We start from the raw sequence: 18824 nt of genomic DNA on the forward strand, positions 1-18824 counted from the left end.
ACCGCCAACAGCGTATGGATATGTTGTAAAATGGTAAAAATTATGAATTATGATTTTAAAAAATCCATTACTACGGCTGGCACGAAGCCTGTGTTGTGTCACAGACTCCAAGAGTTACATGCGTGTTTACACGGTAGAGTCCTGCGGGTCCTATGCGGGTTCATTTTATGTCTGGAGCAATACTGAATTCCAAATCTTTATCCGGAAAATGGTGCATTTTACGTCTTTAGGACTTAATGTTTTTAATAATGGCTTTTAAAAAATGAGTTCTGAAAAGTTAACTTGTCTTGTCTAAAATTATCCAGTGATTTAAGGAGGGCTCTTTCCCAATGTTAAGCAAATGGGGAAAAGCCGCTGGTTGGTTACTTGGCCAAACATTTCCATGTCTCACTATGAACCAGGAAGTAATTTATAACTCTGAGGGACATGGTCCAGTCTTCACCAAACCTCACATGTTGGATGACAGTCCCACCCTGAACACATCGACATGATAAGCATTACCATTTCTTATAGCGCCTCCTACTGGCCAAAGAAAATGACATGAAAATCACGTGTTCTTCTTTGATGTATATCTCCTACAGATTTGACCCAATTGACTTCAGATGTGGTTTCTACCTGTGACATAACAACTGATTTAAAAAACTGAGTTTTTGTCACACCATGTGGGCGTGGCTTGATTTCCAACTTTGATGTTTCACCAAGAAACAGGAAGTTGTTGTAACACAGCCAAACATCATCCGATCTGCCCAAAACTTCTCATGCTTGATAAGAGTACAGAGTATAACACATCTGCATGGCTCACTTGATTTATCGGCATACCGCCACTTACTGGAAACAGGAATTTACATGATTTATATTTTTAGTTGCATCCCCTAAAGGTTGACCACATTCAACTCAAACTTGGTAACACAGGCTACTGTAAGACCTTCATGATGTCTCCTTGTGAAGATCATATGTTTTCAATGAACGTTGTTGATGTGGCAATGCAGTGTTCACCACCAAACAGGAAGCTTCTGTCACATCAGTTTGCAATAAACGATTGGCCCCAAATTGTACAGGCGTGAACAGGTTGCAGCCCTGAACACATCAACATGTGATACTCAATGCACCACCTACTGCCATCAAGAAGTATGCCGTGCAACAATATCATCATGTGATTCACATGCAATTTACAAGGTTTGGTCTGCACATGACATAGACCAGTATGACTTAGATTTTGTTTTGTCTCCTGCGCCACCTAGTGGTTTTGGGAAGTACTACACCATGTGAAGTATCTCACTCAATGGTCCAGACTTTCTGCATGCATCTAACTTTCACTACAATTAAAGATCGGGGCAGTCACGTCAGTAACCCTGAGTTGTGTGGGGGTGCGAGGGCCCGTTCATTGCTGCTTTCAGCTTTAATTAGGGAGAAACTGAAGTTATTGTTATTATTATTATTATTATTATTATTATTATTTTTATTCTTTCAAATGAATTGCCTTTTTTGAGGGCTTTAAACATATTCAAAATGTCATGAAACTTTGCAGACTTACTGTATCAGGTCTGATTATAGTAAAATTTGATATTTTAATGGTCTTGCGCGTGGGTGGGGGAAAATGTATCAGCTGCGCCCCCTACTGATTTTCAGTGAAGCAGCCCCCGCAGCACATTTTACCTAGAGCTGTGAAACTTTGGAGGCCTATGCAACACCCCAATACCTACAGATAGGTCTCTTGGGGGTATACTGTAAAGCCAACAGGAAGTCAGCCATTTTGATTTGAAGTTGTAATTTTGGTCTATTTTTGGCCATTTTCAGGGGTCGTAATCTTCAGAACTTGTCCTAAAGCTTTCATCAGATTGACTTCAAATGTTATGGCTTCCTTCATAAGACCTTTGACAGCAAAAGTTATTCAAATCATGAGTTTTCATCACACCGTGTGATCTGTATGAGGCATCTAATTTGAATGTTCTGCCAAGAACCAGAAAGTAAACAGGAAGTGGTATGTAACTCTGCTGTCAATGGTCCAATATGACCCAAACTTCACACGTTTGATAGGAGTCCTGCCCTGAACACATCTATATGACAATTTTAAGCGATAATGAGAGCACCACCTATTGGCACAAGAAAGGCAAAGTTTTACAGTAACATGTCCAGCTCCTAGCAGGTTGACCGGATTGATCTCAAAATGGTCTCAAAAAATCTTTAAGACGTTGATGATGCTTGAAAATGAATATTGAGAGTTTGCGTTGAAAGGCGTTACTGAAGTCGGGTGGACAATTTTGATGTTTTTACATGACATCAAAAACTGTTGTAACTTCGCCCTCAATGGTCAGATCTTTACAAAATTTCACAGATTTGATAGGAGTCCAGGCCTGAAGTAATCTGCAATGCAAATTTGAATCTTAGTCATAGTGCCACCTATTGCTAGCAGGAAATTACTTTTTTTTAATCTTTGATCTTTCCCCTCTAGCAGGAGGACTTAATTGACCTCATATCCAATTAGAATAATGTAAAAACCTTCATGATGCACAGATATTACATGTTTGCATTTTCATCAAACGCTGTTGCCAAAGTTACGCATTATTCGCCATAAAACTGGAAGCACTTTTTGGGAGGCAAGACATGCACCAAAACACGCCAAACTTAGCACACACATCAGAAGTCCTAAAATGTGATATTTGATAGGATTTATTTTTTGCACTGATGTGCCAAAATGGCTCTGTAGCACCCCCTACAAATTTCAATAAAGCAGCCCCTGCAGTACATTTCACCTAGAGCTACAAAACTTGGGAAGAATGTGTAGCAGCCCAAGACCTACAAAAAAGCCTCTTAGACCCATACCCTAAACCCAACAGGAAGTCAGACATTTTGAATTGAATGTGCAATTTTGGTGTATTTTTGGCCATTTTCAGGGCTTGCAATTTTTTAATCTTCTGCTACAGATTTCATGTGATTGACTTCAAAATATAAAAATCCTCTCAGAAGGCCTGTGATGTCAAAAGTTTTTACATTTATGAGTTTTCGTCACATTGTGTGGTTGTTACTGTTCCAATCATTTCCATGTTTCACCATTAACCAGGAAGTAGTTTATAACTCTGAGGGACATGGTCCAATCTTCACCAAACTCCATATGTTTGATGACTTTCTTGCCTAGAATACATCTACATGACAACCAATACCATTACTTTTAGCGCCCCCTACTGGCAACATGAAATGTCATGGAAATCACATGCTTTCTTCTTTGATGGAATGCTCCTACAGACTGTATACGATTGACTTCATATCTGTTGACAAAACTTTAAAAAGCTTAATGATGTCTCCCTCTAAAGTATAGGTTTTCATAGACATAGATATAGATATTCATATAGACCCAGTGGTGGCTGCCAAAAGGGAAGTTGTTGTAACTTCACTTTACATCGACCAATTGGCCCCAGATTTCACAGTTGTGGTCAGGCTGCAGCCCTTAACACATCAGCATGTCCTTTAATATGATACTCCTTGAGCCACCTAATGTCAACAGGAAGGATGCCTCATACCACAGCTATCCTTTGATTTTCATGAAGTTAACATGTTTTGTTCGACAAATAATGTAGACCAAGATGCCACAGACTTTGTGTGTCCAAAGGAAGTAATTTACCATGTTTAATATCTCCCTCAAGGGTTCAAAGTCTCTACATACTATTTCCAAGTTTCACTGAAATGGATGATTGCATCACTCAAAGTCCCTACAGTAGCCTTGACTTGCGTGGGGGTGCGAGGGCCCGTTCATCGCTGCTTGCAGCTTTAATTATTATTATTTTTCTCTCCCAAGAATTGCATTTTTGGAGGTCTGAACCCACCCCCCAAACCCAACAGGAAGTCGGCCATTTTTAATTTTGTGCTGATATTTGGCGATTACGGGCCTCATATTTTTGCCATCTTGTCCTACAGGATTCATCCGATTGACTTCAGAATTGATGTGTCCATTCTCAACCCCTTGGTGATGAAAAGTTATTACAGGTCTGCACAAAACTTTTATAGCTTTCCCGTTATGTGGCATGCAGTTTTTATGTCTCGCCATACAACAGGAAATTGCTGCAACTCTTGTGTACATTGTTCGATCTGCCTGAAACTTCATAGGTTTTATTAGGGTCCCGCCCTGAACACATCTGTATGACAGTTTTCACTAGTTGTGATAGCACCACCTAGTGGCCACAGGAAATAACTTTTTTTTTTTTTTGTTTACAGTTTTATCAACTTGAATTACACAATTGGATCCACTTGAAATTTTGTCTGTATGATCCTAAGACCTTCCTGATTGAAAGTTATCAGTGGTTCATGCAAAACTTTTAAGGTTTTATCTGGTGTACAATTTTCGCAAGAAACAGGACGTTGCAACTGTGGTGTACATAGTCTGATCTGCCTGAAACTTCATAGGCTTTTTTAGGGTTCTGCCGTGAACACATCTCTATGACAATATTTACTAGTCATGATAGCGCCACCTACTGTCAACAGGTAGTGCCACATCCATATCTTATGTCCAAGGCGAGCAAATTCCAGCAGCAGGCAGCATAGCGACATAAGCTCCTTCACCACACATGGTTTTAACATGGGGCACCCTTACCTGAGCAGTCTCTGTAGATATGAGGGCCCTACCTGGCTTGAATTCAGCAAGCATATCTGAAATATATGTTGGACCCAGACCACTGAGTAACTAGTAGACAATGAGTAAGGCCTTGAAATCAATTCTATATGTAACAGAAAGCCACAGTAAACAGTAAGCTTTTCTTTTCTTTTTTTTTTTTTTTAACCTGTACTGTTCGGCAGCTTAGGCATGCAGTATGAGAGGTCTGGATGCCTTGAGGTGCCATAACAGATTTGCTCTGCAAAGGAGGAGTCTGACATACTTCCTCCTGTTGCAGTCCGTACTGAGATTTATTGGCAAGGCTACCGGACAGCACAACGTTAGAGTGGATAGGGAGAGAGAAAAGAGAGAGCTTGGGGGACACAGAGGGGAGGGGAAGACACAAGAGACCCCCACCCCCACCCCAGCCAGGGGCGAAACCCCAGGGAGACCGGGGAGAGCAGGCCCCCAGCCCAGCCAGAAGCCAAACCCTCCACAGGCACAGACAGTGTCCAGACCATCCCAGAGCTACCCAAACCCCCGGCAGGGCAACCGCCACACAGCAGCAGGGCCTAAGCAACCACCCAGCCCAGAGAGACCGACCACCCTCCCGGAGCCACCGGCGACACCCCATAGCAGAACTGACGCCACTCCCCCAGACCACAGACCCCCCGTCCAGCCCTGCAGGGCCAGGGACAGAGGCAGTGGGAGATCCCCACCCCGCCCCTGCCGACCCCCTGTCCAACAGGGATGCAGGGTGTATGCATGTGAAGGTGTGTGTATTTAGATATTTGTTACGAGATGTGTGAGTGACTACGGTGCAATTTAAAATTGGGGGGGAATGGCCAGGGCGTGGGCGCCCCACCGCTGGCAGACGGCGGAGTCTCCCAAAAGGCCCCACCCGCCCCCCATGCCCTCAGTGTCTCCTGTGCAATTAAAATTAAGGGGCGGTGCAATGACCAGAGCAGGGAGGAGGGCCAGGCCGCCATAAAGCAGCCCCACCCCCCACCCACTGGCCCCACTGGCCCCGCCTCAAGGCCCTAGTGTCTTATGAGGTGGGATGTAATGCGATAGGGGGTCAACAAGGAGGTAAAGTGGGGCTGTCCCCATGTGGCCAGCTTCCTGACTGGCCCTGAAACTTACCCCATCACTGTCCCCACCTGGCCAACAGGGAGTCAGGCCTACCGGCCCAGGGGCCGCACCCGAACATCCAAGGGAGCCACCGACCCCCCGTGCACGGCAAGCCCCCAGCCAGGGGCCCGGAGTCGGGACATCATGGACCCACCCACGCCTGGGCGGCCAGCCCGACCAAGCAGGGGGCCCCCACCCCAGACACCCAACATGCCCCCCACCCCATCCCCATCCCTCGAGCACCTGGGCACGCCTGTCCCGAGACGCCACAGCAGGCACCGACCTGCCCCCCCAGGGGGGGGCCGTGCCTGCCCGGGCCCGGCCCCCCCCGCATGTGCACGGCGACAGCACGGGCCCCAGGCCACCAGGCCCCAAAGCCCCAGACCCACCCGCACCAGCGAGGCAGCCCAGGCAGGGCCCAAGGGCCACCAACCCTCCAACCCCCCAGAGCATCCCCCCACACCGAGGAGGCAGAGGCCCCGCACCCCAGGCTTTTAACAGTTTTTTGACATAGGTTTTAGTCTTAAGTCCTTTGGAGTCAAGGTAGGACCTAAGTGCCAGGCCTCCTTTTTTAATTTTTTTTTTTTTTATTGGCGAAGAGAATAATTTCAGTCTTGTCTTTGTTTAGTTGAAGTAAATTGTTTTGCATCCAGTGGATTCCTTTTTAAACCATAGACAAAGTGAAACTATGGGACTATAGTTGTTTGGAGACAGTGCAATATAGATCTGCGTGTGGTCTGCATAACCATCATAAGCGACCTTAGAGTCTTGGAGAATTTGACTAAGAGGAAGCCTGTGAAGACTGAAGAGGAGGGCCCAAGAACAGATCCTTGTGGGGCTGTATACATCATGGCTGTTCTTTCAGACTCATAATTGTCAATACTGACTATACATTACCTACCTTCTAACAATGACCCAAACCAACCGAGGACTGTCCCTGATTACCAAACCCAATTCTCTAGTCTTTCTAGAGGATTTTATGATCCACAGTGTCAAATTCATCAGTAACTGTCAGACTACCAGAATCAGTATTCAAAGGGATGTCATTTAAAATCTTAATAAGAGCAGTTCCAGTGTTATGCTGAGGGCAGAAACCGAGTTGAAAGATATCCAGAAAGATATCCATTCATCTGCAGGAAATCATTGATTTGATTAAAAACTACTTGTTCAATAATCTGGTTCATGAAGAGAAGACTTGACATTGCTAAGTGTTAAAGGATCCAGATTTCTCTTTCTGAAGAGGGGCCTGACAGCTACAGTCTTTCGTGATGTTGGAAACATGCCTGAGACTAGCGAGCCATTTACAATATGTAACAGACTGACTGTCAAAGTGTTAAAAAACAAAAAAATATCTAATGAGCACGTGGATGGTTTAAGATACCTTTCTTTTCAAGAGTTTTGTTATCAGTTGCAGTGAATTCCGACATAAAGAACCATTCTTTTTGCAGAGAGAGACAAGGTTGTAATGTTACCATTTAGCTGAGTGGAGCTCAGACTTAATCCAATATTTTAAATTTTGTGATGGAAGAAATAGGTCAACTCCTTACATTTTTTAACTGACAGGAATTCAGGGGGAGTCTGCAGTGGGGGATTTGTTAATCTATCAACAGTGTTAAATAATTCACAGATAATGTTAATATTTCCATTAGTGATACTAGAGAAATGGGACTGCCTAGTCTTGTGCAGTTCAGAGTTGTAAAGACAGAGAGTTTCTCTGTATAGCTTTCATAGACAGTCTAAAGTTTAGTTTTTCTCCGTCTTCGCTCTGCCTTCCTGTAACCTTACCTCTGACATGCTACTGTTGTGGCTACTCTTTGGGTTTCCCAGAAGTCATTTTAGACTTGACAGGTGCTATTGCATCAGAGACGCCAAATATTTTGGAATTAAAGTGTTAAAGACAATCATCCACAGACCCTGCCTAATTGACTGATGAAATAGACACAGCTTTCATAAAAAGAGTGCTGGTACTCTCGTTAATGTACCTTTTTTGACAGTTTCAGATCTAGACTGAATAGCTGGAGTGACCCATGCATCAAATAAGATGCAGAAGTGGTCAGACAAAGCAAGATTCGTGCTGGTTACATGCTGTGACAGCTCAAATGTTATAAAAATAAAGCGCAAGGTTCTTTAAAAGTATTGTCATGGGACTGTCTTTATGAATGTTGAAGTCCCCATTTTAAAGAATTTAAGTTAGTACATATAATTTATAGCATTTCAGAAAAGTAATAAAGTGTGTATAGTATTTCAGGGCTTGTATATAGTAACTAACAAAATGCTTGGTGAGGTATTCACCACAGCACAGAGTTATTCAAAGGAATTATACTCACCAAATGATGACATGGTCTATTATTGATTATAAGTGGGATGGTGGAGTGGCTCTAATTATTTGAGTTGTAGGGGGCGCTGGTGGTACAGACAGGAGGTGAAAGGGTCACTAGGGACTAAGAGGACCAATCATTATTTTGGGCGGTGCTGTTGTGGAGTAGCTGGTGGTCAGTCAGTGACATGCTGCTGTTGTAACTGCATAAAAAATGTTTGCCAGAAGTGCTCATGTGCTATGGAAGCTATGGTGAATACTGTCTCTGCTAAAAAGGAAGCTTGTTCCCAAAAGAGATGAACATTTTTGATTAAAGACAAATTGTGTGATAGACAGACTGCCTGTAACCATGTATATATAGAGCCAGTTGCCGAGTGAAGTGTCGGATGCTCATCCAGAATGTTGTACCGGTTTATGAGCTGAATTTCACATATCCTGGATTTCACATTATGCTGGAATAGCAGGGGAAATATAATGGACCAAGGCTCCTGGTTGACAGTGGAACTGTGGATTTTCAGATTTGTGTGAAGGTAGGTGACCTTAGCCTTTTTCGTTGGTTTCGCTCCTTACTTTTGCCAGAGGTCCTCAGTGTCGGATTTGTCAGCCGGGATAGTGGAGCCCAGCTCAGCCTCAGCTGAAGCATTAGGGGCAGCGCCTGCTTTAACCAGGTAATCAAGGAACAGTTCTTCATCCCTAGTCTGTGTTGTTATGGATTGCAGATGTGTCCTTCCAGCTCTGCAATGATTTGGGTCAGATATAGGCAGCAGTCACACATGGATGGTGAGGTTAGTGGTGGCATACTGGGTTCAGACAGAAGCTGGGTAGACAGAAAATATGGCTGTTGCAGTAAAGATGTAGTGTGTGTTGAATTTTTAGTTCTCATTTTATAGCTATTGCTTTGCAGAAGCACAAAATACAAACTTACACTTGAAGACTCCACAAAAGGGAGTCCACAATGTTATCTTGGCTTGGGCAGAGATCAGAGCAGATTAAAGTCCTATAAGTAGAAAAACTTAACGGCAAAGGCCAAAAGACTGGGCCCACTGAGCTGAATGAGAATCTGCCGTTATAGTTATGGTGTCCAGTGGGCATGGATGTCATCAATCACTCCAGATTGAAACATCTGATGGTTTATATCTTTGAAGTGGTTCAAACACGTAGGCTTAAAAGACATGTATTTAGAAAGTGTAACTAGCATTATGTATTAAAACTGGATAAAATAAAAATTTGTGACAGAAATTCAATTGGACAAACAGAACACCATCGCATGGGCAGTAAATTTATAGATTAGGTTTGGTTTGGTTTGGTTTGATTTCATTTCATTTCATTTCATTTCATTTCATTTCATTTGATCTGATCTGATCTGATCTGATCTGATCTGATCTGTATTTGTCCAAAATCTGGAAAATTGTCTTTGGCTTCACAAAAACACAATGACATGAATTACAAACAAAACAACATTTAAAAACAAAATATATAAAATATATAAATATTGTAAATGTAATAATTCATTAACATGTTGTGGGAATTTCTTCAAATTTGACACAAACTCTTGAGTAGACTCAAGGATGAACTGATTAGATTTTAGTGGTCAAAGGTCAAGGCCACAGTGACCTTTTGAAAATGTTTTTTATGGCCATAACTCAACAATTGCTCAAATTTCACACAACTGTCTCATAGGATAAGATGAGGAAGTTCTGACATTTTACATCCAAGAGGTCAGAGGTGAATTGTGATATTGTAATGTTCTGCAAAAATACTTTTTTAGCCATTACTCAAGGTCATATGTCAGGAAAAGAAGGGGAAACATTTGGTCAGATACTGAATTGGTGACACTGATCTTGAAACTGTGCTGACATGGATGTAAACTGTCAGTGCAACTTGACTGGTGTGCAGAGGCATACAACTGCGTGGCTATATTTCAAATTCTATAGTGTAGATTTTTGGTTTCTCTTGTACAAAGGAAGAACTCTGTGACATATCGCATAGCACTAATGTCATATATGGTTTAAACCTCTATTGTGTGATTCCGCTACTTACACAGTCCTGTAATTTGAGGTATCTAAAAAAAAAAATCTGAATTGGTCAGTTTAAAAAATGGCTTGTAGTTGGTCTAGACTTGTGAAAGACCTTTTCACATACATCACAATCACAATATATGCAGTGAAATTCCCTGACAGTTAGTAATATCATTCAAATTGTAATTATCATGATAACCGCGTGTGATCACCGTGCTTTGAAATCATGGTAAAAAGTCTCGGCGGGGTCCCAAATTAACATCCGCCGAGTGCCAAATGTGATGAATTCTCTGGTGGTTATTTACCACACTAGTGGGTAAATATTTGTGCCAAAATAGTCATGGACAACACTCTGCTGAGAGTCTCCGGTGCATTTTTAGGGGTGCACGGCTCTGCTGCTCTGTGCAGCTGCTTCTGTACTCTCTGTGTCACTCACACACATCTGCGTGGTGCAGCGAAGCTGTTGTGAGCGCTCCTGTTTACAGCACGAGACCTCAGCTGATCACTAGACTGTCAGCCACTGGTCTGCGGGTGGCTAATGCTATATGCATACTGATGAAGGTTATGAGATATTTAGACAGAGGCCCTGTAGTTAGAACCAACACGGCAAACTCCTTTTAGTTCTCACATTGACAGCGTCAGTGCGGTAGCTGTACTTCTTATATTATCACGCTGATATCGATTGTCATGATAATTTTGATCACGATAATCGTGATATGAAAATTTTATATTGTAGTCTGTAAACTCTCCTCCTGCTGACTTCTAGTGAGCTAACTGCTAGCTAGCTTGTTCGAGTTAAAAACGAGGGAATGGTGTGTACCAAAATTTTGACTTCGATATGATACCTATCTTAAATATCTTGATACCAATACTGAAATGATACCATGCTAAAAAACTAAAACACCAAGAAAAGTAATGAAAGAATATATAGCCTAAGATGACAGTCCTGACATGACAGAAATGAAGGGCTTGAAAAAGGGACAGCAGAGGATAGGTATTTACACGACATTTGAGCTGTTTTATTATCAATTTATTATTATTATTATTATTATTAGTATTGTTGTAGTAATTAAATTTCAGTGGAAATCTGAAATTTAGCCATCAGAGTTTTCTTGTTTTGTAAAGTCAATAACGTGCTATGTTTAACCTGCACACAAGAGGGAGCTATTATGTAATTACTGAGGGGATTTATTCATTTAACTATGGGCACCTGATTGATACAGATTAATTTAGCTACTGCTTTGTTCACTATGTTTGCATTTTTTGAGTCTTTGTCACACTTAGTGTTGTTTTCAGACACAGCTGAAAGGTAAGGCTGCCTTAACTGGTTGGTTGCAGATTTTGCTGGTATGTGTTTGTGTGCCTTGTGGGGTGGGAGAGATATATAAATTATGCTAATGTTAGTTTCAATAGTTTAATAATTCAATTTGATAGCCTAAAACCAATACACACAAATGACACTAAGTGTAAGTCTGTCACTTTGTGATCTAAAAGCTCAAATCCAGGCTTATTAGCCAGCACACTACAGTTGCGCACTAAAGTAGACTAAACGCAAACCATAAAATACACCTCCTTATTAATGGAGGTCTCCACTCTGTATGTATGTATAGGGGCATGTCATCATGTTATTTATCACATTTGTTAACCAACCTGTTGCTGTTTGAATTCAATAATCAAGTCGGCATGTCTGTCGACGAAATGCTTTGGATGCTTTAGATCTTTGTGGTGTGGCTCTAGTTTTGTATCTCACCATGACAGCAAGCAAATGTTTGGCACACCCACAATGCCCGGTGGGAGTGAAAGAGCTTAGAACTATAGCCCCACTGATCGATAGGTTTACCAATATTATTGGCTGATATGAGCCTCTTACATACGTATTGGCGCAAATCGACATCAGCGTATATATTTTTTCAGATATGCGCCAATAAGAAAACTATTTTTTACAGACCATATAATGTAGGAAAAGATGCTTGGGTGGTTTGGAAATAGTTTCATTTTCTAAACTCCATTGTTTACATTACTGTTAGCACTCTGAAGCACATGTAGCTGAACTAGCATTCCAGCGAAGCAGTCAGTCAAGGGTTGTTTTCACGGTACGCAACATTGAAATATAACTGTGAAGTTAATAAACAATGACCCCATCATTTTGCAAAACGCACAAGATTTTCTAAGGTCCCAGGGTGATGGGAGGAGAGGACAACCAACGTGCCGATTTTATCTCTATTTAGTGGCTTTTTAGCGACAAAGCCGTTAGGCTTACTTAGGGACTGTTCTGTAGCTGTGGTGCTTCCTGACATTTTGGGGAATATTCCACTCTATAATTTCACTTTAACTCAAACAGAATACAAACAAAGCCTATTGTAAGGGACTTTTTTGTATGTTTGAATATCTGGATTTTTTCAACTGAAAGTCATTATATGATATATATGCGTGTATATATGTATATATAAAGAAGGTTTTGTGGAAAACAGAAACATGAGGAACAAAGGGTGATCAGCATTCAGTTTTGCTGACAATTGACGTTCTTGCTGACTTAACTCCTGAATAGGCTTTTTTTTTTTTTTTTTTTAAATTGGAAATCAAACAAGAAAATCTGATAGGGGAGATTAGATATCCAGTCACTCCATTTAAATTCAGAAAAAAATGAAAATTGAATACATAAATAAATGTAAAAAAGAAAATATAAAATATATTTAATAAAATGTTACACCCTTGACCTTAGTTGTGTGTCTAGATGGTTAAAGACATACATAAAGGGCAAGAGAAAACATTTAACTAAATAAATTGTACTCAGATGTTAAGTAGTTGTTGCCTTTCCACTTTTATCTCACTCTTTGGCAAAGGCACACAGTGCTCACAATTCTGTAATCATAATGGATACCGGCCAAAATAGTATGTTTAAGCAACTGTACATACAATGAGGTGGAGAGTAACGTAAGTTAAAATAATAAATTGTAAGGCAGCCAGACGTCTAAGAGAAAATGTAAGAGAAGTCAAGTCCAGATGCACCAAACGCTTTTAACCACCCAAATTTTCTCTTACCCAGTTGTGCTCAGTGATGAATCCAGCTTGATCATAATTCACCTGTAAGTACAGGTAAGGCCCCCATAACACTATATAAGGGCAGTTTTTGTGCCATGTGCAAAGACTCTGACACATGAATGGATGTGGATGAATGGGGAGGTGAATGCTCTTCTCAGAGCAAAGAAAGCTGCCTTTCAGTCAGGGGACATGGAGGCATACATTATTGCCAGAGCACGACTGGCATCAAAGAGGCTAAGAGGAGACATCCGCAGAGATTGGAGACAGACCTCAAGAGCAACAGCACAAAAGATACGTGGCTGGCGATTCAAAAAGTCACAGGCTACAAAAGTAGGAGTGCCCCCATCATATGTGAGCTGAACACATTTTATGCTCGCCTTGACCTCCTCAATAAGGACTCAGCTGTGGAGTCTGCCTCCAGAGGACTGGCCACTCTCAGTGACCACAACAGATGTGAGAAAACTCCTGCTGAGAGTGAATTTAAACAGGTCTCAAATCTCACTGTCACAAGAGACAGTTCCCTCCTGCCTCAAGATAGCCATCATGGTCCCTGTACCTAAAAAGTCTGCTCTGTCTAGTCTCAATGACTACCACCCTGTTGCTCTTGACCCCCATCCTGATGGAGATCTTTGAGAAACTGGTTCTCCTATGGTCCAAATGGCAGCTCAGAGTATCCACCCTTTTTGGAGTCCTTAGAGGGGGTGCTGGAGAGTGCTCCTTCTGGGGATTCCCTCGTTCTGCTGGGGGACTTAAACGCTCATGTTGGCAGCGACAGTGAGACCTGGAGGGGTGTGATTGGGAGGAATGGCCCCCCTGATCTGAACCCGAGTGGTGTTTTGTTATTGGACTTATGCTTGCCACAGATTGTCCATAACGAACACCATTTTCAGGCATAAGGGTGTCCATATGTGCACTTGGCACCAGGACACCCAAGGCCGCAGGTCGATGATTGCATCGTGTTGTTGGACTTGCAGCCGCATGTCTTGGACACTGTCAACTGATCACCACCTGGTGTTGAGTTGGCTCCGATGGTGGGGGAGGACACCGGTCAGACCTGGCAGACCCAAATGCACTGTGAGGGTCTGCTGGGAACATCTGACAGAGTCTTCTGTCAGAAGGAGCTTCAACTCCCACCTCCGGGAGAGCTTCGACCATGTCCCGGGGGAGGCGGGGGACATTGAGCCCGCGTGGGCCATGTCCCGTGCCTTTGTTGTTGAGGCAGCCAATCGGTGCTGTGGCCGTAAGGTGGTTGGTGCCTGTCGTGGCAGCAAAATTCGAACCCATTGGTGGTCAGTGGCGGTGAGGGGTGCCGTCAAGCTGAAGAAGGAGTCCTATCGGGCCTTCTTGGCCTGTGAGACTCCGGAGGCAGCAGACAGATACTGGCAAGCCAAGCGGAGTGTAGCTACGGTGGTTGCGGAGACGAAAATCCAGGCGTGGGAAGAGTTTGGTGAGGCCATGGAGAATGACCTCTGAATGGCTTCGAAGAGATTCTGGACCACCATCCGGCGTCTCAGGAGGAGGAAGCGAAGCAGTGCTCTATCCACACTATGGTGTGGACGGTGCGCTACTGACTTCGACTCGGGACATTGTAGATCGGGGACTCATGGGGAATCAGGAGTGGGCTCTCCCATCTCTGGGCTGAGGTTGCAGAGGTGGTCAAAAAGCTCCTCGTGGCAGGGCTCCGAGGGTGGATGAGATCCGGCCAGAGTTCCTTAAGGCCCTGGATGGCCCTGGATGATGGTTCATGGTTGACACGACTCTGCAACATTGTGTGGACATTGGGGGCAGTGCCTCTGGACTGGCCGACCGGGGTGATGGTCCCTCTTTTTAAGAAGGGGGACCGGAGGGTGTGTTCCAACTATAGGGGCATCACACTCCTCTGCCGTCTGTTCCCTGTACGACCGGTGCCAGAGCATGGTCCGCATTGCTGGCAAGTCGCAAGTCCGCAAGTCGGGCTCATTTCCAGTGAGGGTTGGACTCCACCAGGGCTGCCCTTTGTCACCAATTCTGTTCATAACTTTTATGGACAGAATTTCTATGTGCAGCCAGGGCGTTGAGGGGGTCCGGTTCGGTGACCTCAGGTCGCTGGTTTTTGCAGATGATGTGGTCCTGTTGGCTTCATCAGGCCGTGACCTTCAGCTCTCACTGGATAGGTTCGCAGCCAGTTGTGAAGTGGCCGGGACGGGAATGAGCACCTCCAAATCCGATCTAATTAGAATGCCTCCCGGACGCCTCCCTGGTGAGGTGTTCAGGGCATGTCCCACCGTTAGGAGACCCTGGGGAAGACCCAGGACACAATGGAGAGACTATGTCTCTGAGCTGGCCTGGGAATGCCTGGGGATCCCCCGGGAAGAAGTGGATGAAGTGGCTGGGGAGAGGAAATCCCGGCTTCCCTGCTTAGGCTGCTACCCCCACGACCCGACCCAGGATAAGCGGTAGAAAATGGATGGATGTAGTTTCTTGCATGAGGCCCATTGAGTATAGGGGCTGACCAAGAGACAGACCCACCCCTCTCTCCCGCAAACTCCCATGAAGCTGATCGGAAAACTTGACACTCTGGGCTTCAGTACAACACTCTGCAAGTGGATACTGGACTTACTCACGTGCGAACCCCGGAGAGTTCGGATTGGTAGTCACACCTCCTCTACTTTAGTGCCCGACACTGGAATCCCCCAGGGCTGTGTGCTCAGCCCCCTCCTGTTCACACTGTGCACCCATGGCTGCACTCCCAGACATCAGGAGAACTTTATTTTGAAGTATGCAGACGACACCACCATCAGTGGCCGTATTACAAACAACGATGAGAGTTCATACCGGGAGGACATCATCAATCTTACAGAGTGGTGCACAGAGAACAAGCTACTGCTCAACGTCATCACTGGTTGCCATCTACAGAGCATCAGTGACCTTGTTGGGAGCCATAAGGACACAAGACTCTGATGCAAATTAAAAAAATGCACTGCAGGAATTGTATGATGCCTTCGGCAGCAACGTGCCTAAACAACCAGATGAAATTTAAGTAGTAGCTGGTGATCTTAATAAACTCATCCTTCAACTCCTAAGATGTAGCAGGATCAAGGAAAAATGAATTTTTGTTTTCTCAGCGACTTGCCTCAAATGAGTTGCAAGTTACCCCAAATGTCCAGTTGGGCAAAAAAATCTGTCAATGCAGGACAAAGTCATTAGTTCCACAGGGTAATTAGGTCTAATTTTCTAAAGAAAGTTTCAGTCTCAGCTAGAATTTGAATATTTTGTCATGTTCAGGATTTGTTCTTGTCATCCACTACAATAGAATAGGACAACAATGAGCGGGAGCATTTTACTGCACAATGACTACGTATACTTTAAGTACTTAGAGTACATTTTGCTGATAATACTTTTACATAGCATATATGAATTCCACCACTTCAAAAATGTCAGTTTCTTTCAAAAGTTTTTTTTTTCCTTTTCATGCTTTCTGCCACAAACATGTTAGGCCTGGTACCCATTGTTATTCGCTTAGAATTAGAATATTTTTTACCTTGCAATTTTCATGCAAGAAATTTTCCACTGGACTTGGTCTACAGCCATACACCATATGCTTTGTTTTTATAATGAGAGGGCAGTTATGTAAGCTAATGTGCACAGAATATTTTAGTTACTACAATTCAGTAACTCAAAAACAATGTTTACAGTTGTCTAGTTTAATTTCTCATGGTATTAATTTTTGCCTTTAGAGGTTTTAAAAAGTTCTTAAAAGTAATTAAATTTATACTTAAAAAATGTGCTGATACCCTGAAAAGCATCAGCTACTGCCATCAGTGAGCAACCAAAATTTTGACCCATACCAATCTGTAACCGATAAATCAATCACTGCAAAAAAAGAGGAAAAAAAGAAAGATTAGGGTAGGAATTGACCCTGCAGCTGCTGTAGAAAGGACAGAGCCCTTGTACATGGGTGCCTGCTGGTGTGCTACTGGGTGCCCCAGTTGCAACAGTTTTTGTAGTGTCAGTGTAACCATGCGCAGCTGCACTTTTCTGAAGCCGGCTGGTTCAAACCCAGACTCTGCGTTGTGTTGTATTAAATGATGGACAGGATACCCGCTTACAGTTCATGCTGTCGTTTATTCTGAACAGGAACAGGATATGTACTGGTCAGTCATGTAGTTTGGCTCAAAAGGCAGCTCACACACAGCATGCTCGGTCACGTCTCTCATTAACTGGCCGTGTTCTCACAATACAAAATCACATATAAAATAAAATAACAATGAATGTGTACCTGAACAGGAACAGGATATGTACTGGTCAGTCATGTAGTTTGGCTCAAAAGGCAGCTCACACGCAGCATGCTCGGTCACGTCTCTCATTAACTGGCAGTGTTTTCAAGTAGCAGGAAGCATTTGTCAACTGCCTGAGAGGGGGGCGCCATTGAGCCATCTATCCTCATCCAGCCATTACAGCAAGTGGAAACAAACACTACATACAAACTCTGTTACATCAGCCTAACTTTTCATATGAATATTCCTATGTTTTTAACAGTGTCTTATTTCACTAAAATTGTATGAACGTATCATACACAATATTTTTCATAGGCTTATAGTTTGGCAGGGACAGAAGTAGGCTTAGTATCTGAAAACATTTGCTTTGTTTCACTTATGCTGTGACTGAGGAAGTAGAGCAGGCGGTCCACTTATCGAAGGATCAGCGGTTAAGTCCTCGGCTCCTTCAGTCAGCCTGTCAAAGTATTCCAATCCCAGTTGCTGTTCCATTGGTGTGTGTGTGTGTGTGCTTGTGTGCGTGTGCATCTTTAACTGATTAGCAAGCGGGCATTTGTATAGCCTTGGCCACCAGTGGATGACTGTGTGTCTGGATGGGTGAATTTGACAAGTAGTGTTAACGCATTTTGAGAGGTCAGAAGACCAGAAAGGCAATTCAATTTTGTGTTTTTCCCAGGAACGTTGTGGAACCTATCGTCTCACGACTCTGTAAAAATGGAGATTGTGGACCATGCACTGCACGCCCTCTCTGACGAGGTGATGGTACACCATTCAGGCTGGGAGAGAGGGAGCAATGGAACAGGAGGAGGGGAGGAAAACTGCAAGCCCAGACATCTGGAGTGGGAGACAGCCCTCACCAACACAGCGGGCTGCCTGAGGTATGAAACAAAGAGCTGATCAGAGGTGTTTGACTGCTACTGATGATATGACTGTTATGATGATAAGAGAGGAAGAATGGAAAATGGCATCCAAACAGACTGACAGAGCAGTGGATTGTACTAGGGAGGAAATAAGCAATGATGAGTTAAAAGAGCAGAGGAGATGGAAAACGTCATGAAGTGGTTTCAATGAAGAGAGAGCAAAGAAGCTGTATTCATGCAGTCTTTTATTCCACAAATCATTAGAGTGATGACACAGGGTTTGGTATTGTTTGTTTTATTTTCGATACCAGTGCTAAAATGATACTCTTCAAACAGTACAAGTGCCTAAACAATGCTTGAACAGTTTTTTTTCTTTTTTTTAATGCCCCTGCACTAACGATAGCCATTGCCAGTGGCATTAAGTTATGTGTGTTGTTTTTGTTTCACTTAATTTCAGTAGAATAAAATGATGAAGTTCATACATTTTATATCAAAGATCAACTTAAATTTGACGTCATAATGAAAAACACTTTTCTGGCCATTATTCAGCATCACTCAGGAACAGAAGGGGAGACATTTGGTCAGACACTGATCTGTGCTGATAGTAGAGATCTT

The 18824-nt window shown here is 43.2% G+C and overlaps 1 protein-coding gene across 9 annotated transcripts in view; it reads left to right on the forward strand.

Moving 5' to 3' along the window:
- ctnnd1 (catenin (cadherin-associated protein), delta 1) overlaps positions 1-18824 on the forward strand; it is an 87526-nt gene that overhangs the window by 38181 nt on the left and 30521 nt on the right. For all 9 annotated transcript variants that reach the window (XM_088075302.1, XM_088075303.1, XM_042485091.2 and 6 more), the window contains one exon: positions 18026-18227. In XM_088075302.1, the coding sequence (XP_087931428.1) occupies positions 18026-18227 (202 nt within the window). The remainder of the gene's footprint in view (positions 1-18025; positions 18228-18824) is intronic.

This window comes from Plectropomus leopardus, chromosome 3 (assembly GCF_026936395.1).
Source record: "Plectropomus leopardus strain MGB_pleo_1.0 chromosome 3, ASM2693639v1, whole genome shotgun sequence".
NCBI lineage: Eukaryota > Metazoa > Chordata > Actinopteri > Perciformes > Serranidae > Plectropomus > Plectropomus leopardus.